We start from the raw sequence: 10,917 nt of genomic DNA, 5'->3' as shown, positions 1-10,917 counted from the left end.
TTAAGACATTCTTTTAAAGTGTTCAGCTTGGGTCCATCAACACACTGAAGGCCCCAGGCCATCGCCTACCTTTGGGGAATGGTAAGTCCTCCCCCCGGTCCTGAACTGATTTTAGGTCTGTGAATCGAATCGTTCAAAATGAACCAATTCAACTACGAATTGGTTCAGTAACCAAAAGGGCTGCCACGATTAGTCGACTAGCAAATCGACTATTAAAATAGTCTACAACTAATTTAATAGTCGATTAGTCGTTACTTTATATTATAATGAGTCAGAGTGTATTAAAGTTAAACAAAGTTGTGAGCACTTTTTTTTTATTTGAGTCAGTGAGACCAAAAATGTATCTTTAGTGAAAAATAGTTCCTTTGATTAAGACGTAGACCTCATTTGAAATAATCTTGTTTTAAAGCCCGAAACAAATGAAGGACAGAAGCTGCATGATTCATTAAAAGGATAATAAACTACCATCTTAATTGTCTTTTATTTTTGGGTAGTTTTAAAGCTAATGATGGTTAAGATTTGTGCTTCATATGCACTTTGCACATGACCCGATTAGTCGACTAATTGGAATAAATAATCAGTGATTAGTCAGCTATCAAAATAATCTTTTGTGGCAGCCCTAGTAACCAAAATTTACAATATAACTTGAACCGTTAAAACAAATTGTTACATCCCCAGTATTATGTAAATGAATCGCCGTTGTAAAATTCTAAAAGGCTAAATACCAGATGCCTTTTCTTTTGTCAGTCAGTGGCGGAACGACAATCAAACAATTCTACAACAGTTTGTGTATATTTATGAGCAAAACTTGAAAAAATTTGCGTTTCTCAATTATAATCAATTGCATGCATTAATACATAAAATTAATGCATCCAAACCACCAAAAAAAACCACTGTCCAGAACTTTTCGATCTTTACTTTTGCAAGTCACTCATTTACAATTTCGCAAATAAAAGAAATGTCCAACAAAAAAAGAGTGTGGTTGTACTTTGTGCAAAAAACTGTATATAATTAGTGTTTGTCTTTTTAACTTTTCCCTTTCTGCATTCTTTCTCTCCCCTTGTAGGAGGCCATGCCTTTCTGTTTAAGGACCAAACCAATCATCACTGCAAAGGGAAGACAAATAAAACCCACACTTTCCTTCAACACTGCCCAAATTTGGCTATACGAGCTGACTTTCCATTTAGTACTGGAGTGAATTTTAAGTGAAGTTTTGATATACCATCTAACAGAGAAATGCCTTGGGCTAGTTTCCATTTTTTACATTCAAGAATACAAACGGCAGGCTGCCAGGGTGCACTAAGTTGGCTGTAATATTCAGTAAATTATGATGGCAATAAAGTTCGCCGTCCAAAGATTGTATCATAATGTAAATATTATTAGTGGTTCTCTATAAATTGGTAATTTAACAGCTACAATAAATAACAAAACCCGAAGCAAATATTTGTAAAGCATGGGTATCTAAAAATAACCTAGAAGAAGTAACAAAATGCATTAGGTTTTGGTGCAAATAATAAAAAAAAAACCAAGTACCAGGATTTAATATTAATATAAATAGTCCAGATATTATGTTAAACTAGTGATGACTCATGTAAACATGCAAAACAGCTTTAGATAAAGCTTTGGAGTGGAATGGAATTTTGGTATAAAACATCTGCTCCTGGTAATTATCACTATTAATCTTTTTGTTTTCATATCTGGTCTCAAGTAAATATAGATAGAATATAAAAACAAAACAAATACTAAAACAGATTTATAGCCTGCATGTTCTTTCAGTACATTAAAAACTATGTTCACACTGTAACACAACAGAAACACATTTTGTCAAATGTATTATAAGTTAAAATCATTTCCTACATTTTAGAATCACTTTCAGGGCAAATCCTGCTCTACGTTGAGTTTTGTTCCCTAAGACCATTCTAACTGTCCCAAGATGCCAGCTACGAAACAGTGCGTAATAGGGCTGTGACTAATAATTATTTCAGTAATTGATTAGTCTACTAGGAATGGGCCAATATCATTTTTTCTGGCCGATACGATAACCAATATTTGCAGATACCGATATTGAAATGTCTAGATTCTAGAAGAACACAAAGTTAAGAGATTTCATACAATAAACTTCATGTTGCCAAGAACAGTACAAATATTCATCCCAAATAGAAACTATTAAAATATAAGCATAAACTTAGCGTCAATATTCAGTGACAGTTATTTGTAAACAAAAGCAAAAGGCCTTCAAGATCACTTGAAAATAATAGGATTCAAGGAAAGTGCTTTGAAATTAAGTGTTTTTGAACACCAAAAAAAAAAAAAAAAAAAAGGAAGACACTTCTTAGCGTAAACAACATATTTGAAACTAACTGTAAACAAACACATACTGTAGACAAATAGTATTTTTCTGCGTCCGGAACACCTGTGATTGAACATCGCTACGCAAGTTTTTAAGTTAAAATAAAAGACGCCACCAACCTAGGGTCGACAGTTTTTATAGTCACTTATTCACTGTAAGACTGTAGACTAATTGTTGACAGGCCTAGTGCGCAAATATTTTCAGGTAATCACTGTTTGGCATTAATAAACTGCATCCACTGCTGTCTACCATAAATTTCCTCAGGGAATAAGAAATTATTCCTTCACAACTTCTCTCAGGTGTAAATCCTAAGAGGTCCAGCAGACAAAGAAAACGAACCCTGTTGTCTGCTGTTGCGTTGCCTCCCTTGTGACCTGCTTGGTTTTGTAACAGACACGGGTTCTTTGACATGTGGGCTTCAGAACCGCCTGTTAGAGGAAACATGTCAAATAGAAATGAGGCGATTCCAAAGGGTGGATGGTTTGAAACTGCTGCTTTCATACTCAGAAATACAGAAAACTTCAGTTCTTTACTTTTAGACCATTTATATTTTAAAAATACAGATTAATAGAACAAAACTGAAGGAATCTTCATTTAAAAGGAAGAAAACTGTCTTTTTTTTGTTCAGTTCCCTCAAAATTAATACAAACAAAAACTGGTCTCAAAAAGACGTGAAATGAAACATTGGACTCCGTACCAGTATTGAAAAAGTTCAAGCAGTATTAAACCTTTAGGATGAATAGTGGAAGTTGAGAATTATTACGTAGGTAAAAACCTAACATCTACCTTCTATCAATTTTCTTTGTGGACTCATTGGACTTTCGGATTTATGCTAAATTTAGTTAATGTCCAACCAACTCATAAACACACTTCAAACAATTCAGAATGTCCCCAATGAAAAGAAAATGTTTCAATCTGAGAAATTATTACTTTTAAATTGAGAATTAGATGGGTTACTACAGAATAAAAGTTGCAGGGATCATGCAGGAATCATAATTGAATCAAGTTTTGAAACACACAAAGATTGTCTTGATTAGACTTTAAATAAAAAGTGCGAGAGAACACAGACAAAAGCAGAATTAAAAGAAATACAAAAGCTCAAACTGCAGGAGTGAAATTCAATAATTTTTAACGATAAGAATATTGACACTGGACACTTTTTTTAATTGCATAATTTACTGTTTAGAGCAACTTATTACTTTTTACAGAGTGATGGTAACAAATCAATGCATCCATTGTGGAATCAATAAAAGTTCTATTTCACTTTATAAGACCATGTCGTATAAGCTATGTCGGAACATTTTTACACATTTCCAAGAGGCAATAAGAAAAGGCTTTTATGATGACACTGTAATTTGGATCAGCACCTTAAATATTTATAGGAACCTGGTTAGTATGGCCTGTCTCAGTGTTATTTACTGTAAGAGCTAATACGTGGTCATTAATCATTTGCCAACCACAATTACTCTATTTTAACATAAATTTTCAAAGATTATTTCAGACAAGAACGCACACAGGCACAGAATGAAGCCTTAGCTATGCACTTTTCCACCATCAATAATCCAATCTAAAGCAATCAAGGGCTCAAACCCCTCGCCGCTGTCTTAAATGTTTAGTACAATCTTGTGAGTTAAGGTCTTATTTAGTAAAAAAAAAAATCTTTCGCTTCAGGCCCATGACACTAAGTGTCCTCGGAGCCATTGATAAAACATTCAGCAGGGCATGTCTGCTTAGCAGTGCTGCCATACTCACTTAAAGAGCACTTTTCCAGTGAAACAAACTGCATAGAGCAGGATGTCCAGAGAAACGATACAGTCAATAAAATAGCTGTAAGAGAGGGGGACTTGGGACCTAAAGTTTACTTCATGATTTTATTAGAAAAAGTCTTAATTACAACTACCTTTATGGCTACAAATGGACTGTCTGCATGCAAAAAATGGGCAAATCTGTGTGGGACACCCCATCCAAATTCTTCAGACAAATCTTCAGTCATTGCTGATAAATAAAGTGCTACTTGTCCTTAGATAGGCTAACGTCAAAGCAGAGTGGATGGTCTTCCAGACATACTGACCCTGCTGTTTGTCTGCTAATGCACATAAAGTGCATTCTTGAAACTAATGGTCTTGATTTGTAAACATGATTTTTATCTAAAACCAAATTCTAGAGAGTTTTAGTCCACTTTTATGTTGTTTTCTTTATGTGAAAAGTACCCTAGAGACATCTCAATACCTAGCGACTGCATGATGAAAGAGACCCATGAGAGTTTACTTGGATACTCTTTGTTTAACAAGTTTGAAAAAAACCCTTAGTTTGTTTTTGCAACTGTTTCCTAAAATTCTTTTGACCTTCTTTTCCTCACTTTTCTGAGCTCTAGCTCGTGACTTTTCAAAAACGTGCCATCTCTTGACTTCTCCTGGGCTCCTATGTCAGGCCATTACCTCTTTCATCTAGAGTCAGGACTGTTGCCAAGCAACTACCCAACTCACAGTGCTCGCATTTGAGAACCGATCATGCTGAAGCCCACCATAATGGCAACCAGGAAGACAGCGAGACAGAGAGCATAAATCTGGAAGGGGACACGCAGAAGACGCAAAGAAGGAACAAAGCAATAAGGGAGAGCAGATGGCACCAATAGACAAAGACTCATCAAGGGCAGGGTGAGATCACGGAACAATATGATTATTCGTCAGCCATGTTGAGGAAACAAGTGCAGTGAACTGCAGAGACACATGGAGATACCATACTGCAGCATTACATCTCTGAAAGTCCACATTACTCTATTTCAAAAAGGAACTTAAATCCAAAGTCCTCAATCAAAACTCATAGAGAACAGCTAGAGTAACACACAATCATAGTATAAATAATAACAGTTTTGATTATATTATAATGTTTAGATACGTCACGAAAGAATACACTAAAAAACAGACACACAAACTCTAAGTAGTGAAAACTAGAGGTAAGTTAAAGTCTTAAAGAATATTATTAATCAGTCTGTGTCTCGGTTTCAGTATTTCCGAGTGTTTCCGTATTGAAAGTGTGGTGAATCAAGAGCAGACTAAAAAAATACTGTAGGAAGAAGCAGGTAGCTTCTACTTACAAACTACAATGGGCGGCCACAAGCTCCCTGCTTGACTCCATTCCAACTTACAGATGAGGACACCCTTGTACATTTTTGTTTTCCTCGTTCAAGCTAGCATCTGGCTCAAAACTGTATGGTTGGAAAGCTCAGATATTACTCCCCATGTCTGATGCACCGCTAAAGTCAGGTAAAAAAGCTTGCAGGAGAACATGTAAACAAAGGAATGCTGGGATAATTTCTAATGAAGTACTTCTACTCTGCAGAAAATACAGTATGTCCTAGTAAAGTCCAGTTTTTTATTATTATTATTTTACCTAAAAACAGCATAATCATAACTAAAAGACCACTGGGAACACTTACAATAGATCAAAAGATGATTGAAGTGGGACTTTAAAATGCTAGAGTGGTCGACGAGTATTGAACAGGTCTATAAATATAATAACAAAGTTGGTTGGTGTATTTAGAAGTGTTTCTTTTCACATTGTTGCTATAGCTACTTGTCTCAAGATATTAATAAAATAGGAATAGGTTGACAAATCAGGGGAAAGATCTGCATGATGGAAACGAGCCAATCAGGGATTTTAAGTAGCCATTTGTATGTTTTGAAAACTTATTCTCTCAAGCATAATCAGAAATTAAGTTTAGTTGAAAGCACAATAATTAACACCTGAAGAACATTTAGTCTGGGAGATTGCTGTACACATTCCAAATTAATTCGACTTTTTCTTCTTCTGGTCAGCCTCAGAAACCAGGATCAGTTTCTTGAAACTCTTTCCACAAAATTACTTGTAAGCCCCTCTAAGTGGCCAAGTTGGAAATATCCTCTGCTCCTGCACATTTATTCTGCTTTCAGGTCAGATCTGTCAAGCATCCCTCCTCCAGAGTTCTTATCTGGCCTTAAAAAGAATCTCAAAGGTTTGACAAGTAAGTGTTAAATCCTCTCTCAAAAAGACAGGTTACAGTGACATCACATCTTACTAACACGGCAACAACTGTGCAGCTTAAAACCAGCCTTTTTTAGTCAACCTCAAACTTCTTTGTTAAGTCAGTAGCAGTGTGGAAAATGTCTTCAAAGTGCCTATACCATGCAAAATAAACTTTCTGAGCATTTAAGTCTATTATAATGTTCATTTCTCACTATAAACACCCCCAAAGCAATATTTTAATCTGTTCACGCGTTTCTGAGTATTCCTCTAAAAACCTGCGCTCTGAGCACCAGCCCCTTCCAACCCATGAAAACTAGCAGGTTCTCATGAAGTGACATAGACAAGTGAGAACAAACCTTTAAAGGAATAGCCTGCACTGCCAGCACCACCCCCAGGCTAACACAAACACACACATTCTCTGTGGAATTAACCTTATATGTGCTCAGCTAAACACTTTTATTTTAAATGAAAATTACCATGTCCTGTCTCCAATATCCACCAGGTCTAACGGGTGTTCGTTACTTTAGACAGCGGTCTCTATAGTGATCAGGCTCCAATGAGAAACCCCTCTCCCGGGCCGTGCACAGTCGTACGGCTCGGGGGAGGGGGGAAAACATACACCTTAAAACATTCTGGTGAGGAATCTGATTGACATGTTGGGGCGGATCCTAAACGTTTCTGAGAATGGTGCAAGCAGAAAAGACAGCTGCAGAAAGGGAGCAGACTATTTCCTGGTGGAAAAAGCGAAAACTGGTTTGAACATGGATTATTGAGCAAAGACGTAAAGGTGCGCATCTCCAAGAAAATTACTGGCATGAAAGCAACAACGATTTTTGACTTGGAGATTGATGATGCTTCAAAGAGAAAAGAAACGCTCACAGCCAGTGCTAATTAGAACGAGGTTGTCATTATTTAAATAAATCCTGAAATGTTTATCTGGTGTTGTTGTCTGCATTTCTTGACCGATTTCACTGCAAAATGAACCCAGTAGCCATCAACATTCTGTCTGAAGGCCTGGGCTACTAAAAGCAGGTACACAGTATACACATCCATCTAAGCAAAAATTTGGACATTTGTTTTTGTGGGTGAAACGCAGACACGATGACGTCATGAAATGGGCGGCACACACAAGAAGCCAAAGGCGGTGTCTCAGAGATCGAGGCATCTTACTTCCAGGTAGGAAAACAATTCACAAAAATAACTCATATTTCATAAATACTTTGTTCTTTTGTATCCAAAAGGTAACATATGATCATAAGTATGGATATATTTTACTCCGATAGTCTTAAAAAAATCATGGTATGAGCCCTTTAATCCGATCAAAGATCGGATTAGAATTGAACTGTTTACACGGGCCCTGAAAAAATTTATCCAATTAGAACAAACACAATTTGATTGGAATAAATAAAGACAAAATGCAAATGTGGTAACAAGTGAGCCACAAAAGACAACTGGAACTATTTCATAGCCTTAGCCACTTCATTCAAGTGTAACAGCACTTTCAACACTAGTATGTGACACAACAGCACTAGAAGAGTGTTTTGGTAGGGCCTAAAAAAACACCGCTTTTTATGCCGGTCTTGGGGCAACACAACGTAGGGTTATTTACCTGCTACTTTGGAAATGTGCGTAAAGGACACGGTTTTTGATTGCCAAAATGCAATTTTTTACAACGCTTTTCCTGGAAATTTTTGCTTGCCTCCATAGAACAGACATTTTCTGACTGTAGTTTTCCAAGTTACCAGAATCAGTAAATGCACCAGAGCTGAGTTTACTACCCTCATTGATTTTGATTGGTCCTTCGTGTTAGCCCCGCCCCCACACACACACCGGAACAGGACCAAAAGTTTTAAACCTGAAATTTTCAGATTAAAAGCCGAAAGTAAGAGTTCAAAATTTTGAAACTGAAATTTTCAATTTTGAAACTTAGAAACAGAAATTTGAAGCTGAAAATGTAAGTTTATATTAGAGTTGCAGAAAGTTTCACTCTTTTTTTTACCTTAACACATTTTTCTGAGTTTAAATTTTTCAAATTCTTTCAGTTGGGTTTCAAATCTTTATGACCAAATTAGGCCGTATAAAAAAATGACTATTTATTTAAATTTCTCATAATAGTAACAATAATAGAAATAAAAAATAGAGTTTTGTTTTTCTAAAGGGTTAAGTAAGATTTTGTGGCTCCTCTTGGGTTGAGATCAGTGAGAAATTGACCCGAATTGCTCTTTAAGTGTCGAAGGTTGCAGACCCTTTGTGTAAACATTTAAGGTAATCATTTATTGCCATCTTTTGCAATACAGGCTGATATCGCCATGACGACAAATGTTTGATTTATTGTGCAGGCCTAAAGTTAGAGAAACTGTAGCTCAACTGTGTTTTATGTTATTTAAGGTGTTCCCATGTTCTGCTGTGAAACGTCATGTTCAACATGTGCCCAATTTACACTTCAAAAGATGTTTATCAGTGTACAATTTGTGGCTGGGGAAAGAAAACAGCTAAACTTTCTGTTATCTGTAGAAAAAAACCATTAGTGAGGAATTTGACGAAAGGAGCGCAACCGTGGAGAAGTCAGCAGCAAAAAAATGACAGATGGGAGAAAAATTCAAAAGCCTCTGCTCAAAAAAATAAGAAAATTGCTGCTTGATGACTGTAATTTCAACATTTTTTAACAAAAAATGTAATGTATTTTTTTGCTTTGAATGTATCTTCAGAATTTGAAATGCTCATAATTTGTGGGAAAGCATCAAATAAAAACATGGATTTTTTTGGTTAAAGTGAGGATAACTGTGCAAGTGGGAAAAAAAGAGTGATGACTTCTTACAGATAAGGCTGTGTTATACCCCGTCAGGTTAAACTGTGGGGGGGAAAAAATGAATATGGAGCTGAGTGATGGGTTGTGCATGTCAAAGCACTGCTGTGCCCTTCCCATTCTACCCCAATGCAGCTGTTTTCCATATTTATTAGGTCTATATTTCTAATCTCTGGCCGCTTCTGACATTAGGAGACATCGCTCTGTTCCCTGCAGCTGCACGGGAAGTTTAATCTGCATGCTGGAATTTTGAGGATGAACCCGGAATTAGAGGGGGACAACGACCCATGACCAGGTGATGGAGCCGCCATTCCCAGGGTTCACGCAACCGTTGAAAAGTCTGTTTTCTCTTCCTCTGATGGGTGACCTCGGGAGGATGAAAGCATCTGTCATTAATGAATTGGAGCAACAACAATCCGAGCTGTAATGATGTCCATATGTCTGACTCTGGCCTTGTGACTGCAGATACCAGCTGAGTAAATCCATACATCTCTGGGTTCTGGCTCTGGTCTTTACTTTAGGATCTGTAAGATAAGCCCCTGAACATGTATAGTGCAGGCAGGGGGGAGGAAACAAAGACAAACAGATGTCCTGGAATTGCAACCACCTCCGCGTAATTCATTATTTATGCTTTGGATTAAAGCTCCCCTCAGCAGCAGCATCAGTGATTGGAGTCACCGGTACGTGAACGCACCACAGAAGCAGTACTCACTCTTGAGCGCGGTGATGAGCAGATTCCCGTCCTTGATGAGCTCCTTGATGAACTTATTGGTCCTTTCCAGCTCAAATTCGTGACATTTCAGCCGCTCTCTGAAGTCCGGGCTGTCCAGGAAAGAGTCGCTGAACTCCAAAGTAGGGAGTCCCATTGTCCCTCAATAGTCGCTTTTTTTAAGCTCAAAAGGCAACAAGTTTTGTTAAAAAGTTTCACCGTTTCATCCCGGAGCTCCGCCGTGAACTTCTGCCAGACTTTCTTCCTACCGCCGCTCCGGTCCTCACTTCCGCTTTGCTCTTTTTGGAGCTTTTTGACTTCAACTTTTCCCTCCCAACTTGTGGGCGCGTGACTCCTGCTGGTTACTGCTGGATATATTCAGCACCTGAACTGTTCACCTCTGTCCCGCGCGCGCTGCTGTTTTCACCCCGCGCGGTCATTGCTCCTTCAATAAATGTGTTTTTTCGGTCGAAGAAATGCACAATTCTTAAAGTTAACCATCACAATTAAAGATTTTTTTTTAATTAAACCTTTTTAAACACACAAGTGAAATTTTATTTTCTGAAAAGGAAATATTCCCAAATCCAGTATGGCCAAATGTTCAAATACTAATATAACTGAAGCGTGTTTAATAACTCCTGAACCAGTACTTCACCTTTTCTATAGGTGGGAATTTACTTCAAATTGAACCCTTAGCAAAAAGTAGTAGGCTACTCTTAAAGTTTATTTTATTGAGCATACTTGACTATACTAAGAATACCATGTCCGCGTACTGTAGGAAGTAATGGAATACTGTGATTTGAAACATTTTAATTTTACAATAGATGGATAATAATAATAATATATATATATAACTTTAAGTATAACTTAAGTATAAAACTTTTAGGATAGACTAGTTGGTACACTTAAATAGACTTAATAGCGTCATGAAATACTTATCATTTTTGTTTGTTTTAATCATCAAAACATAGAAAAAACTGTTAATTTATTACGTCTTCAAACTAAATTTGAAGAATAAATAGGTAGTACACTTGGAAATTATTTTAT

At 36.9% G+C, this 10,917-nt stretch overlaps 1 protein-coding gene and 1 long non-coding RNA gene across 5 annotated transcripts in view; one reads left to right on the top strand and one right to left on the bottom strand.

Moving 5' to 3' along the window:
* Positions 1-10,281, bottom strand: part of LOC112149074 (rho GTPase-activating protein 42) — a 110,993-nt gene extending 100,712 nt beyond the window's left edge. For 2 of the 4 annotated variants that reach the window (XM_024276528.2, XM_024276529.2), the window contains exon 1: positions 9,874-10,279. In XM_024276528.2, coding sequence (XP_024132296.1) covers positions 9,874-10,027 — 154 coding nt within the window. In that variant the 5' untranslated portion in view covers positions 10,028-10,279. Of the gene's footprint in view, positions 1-9,873 lie in introns of all 4 variants that reach the window. The other 2 variants (XM_024276527.2, XM_024276526.2) reach the window with 2 other exon arrangements.
* Positions 4,838-9,878, top strand: LOC112149077. Its single transcript, XR_002919737.2, has 4 exons — positions 4,838-5,007; positions 6,283-6,353; positions 7,452-7,531; positions 9,354-9,878. It is a non-coding gene; the product is annotated as an uncharacterized LOC112149077 (long non-coding RNA).
* Positions 10,282-10,917: the final 636 nt, after the last annotated feature.

The sequence above is a fragment of the Oryzias melastigma genome, linkage group LG13, assembly GCF_002922805.2.
Source record: "Oryzias melastigma strain HK-1 linkage group LG13, ASM292280v2, whole genome shotgun sequence".
NCBI lineage: Eukaryota > Metazoa > Chordata > Actinopteri > Beloniformes > Adrianichthyidae > Oryzias > Oryzias melastigma.
The sequence above is the reverse complement of the archived record's forward strand: the minus strand, read 5'-3'. Positions and strand labels throughout refer to the sequence as shown.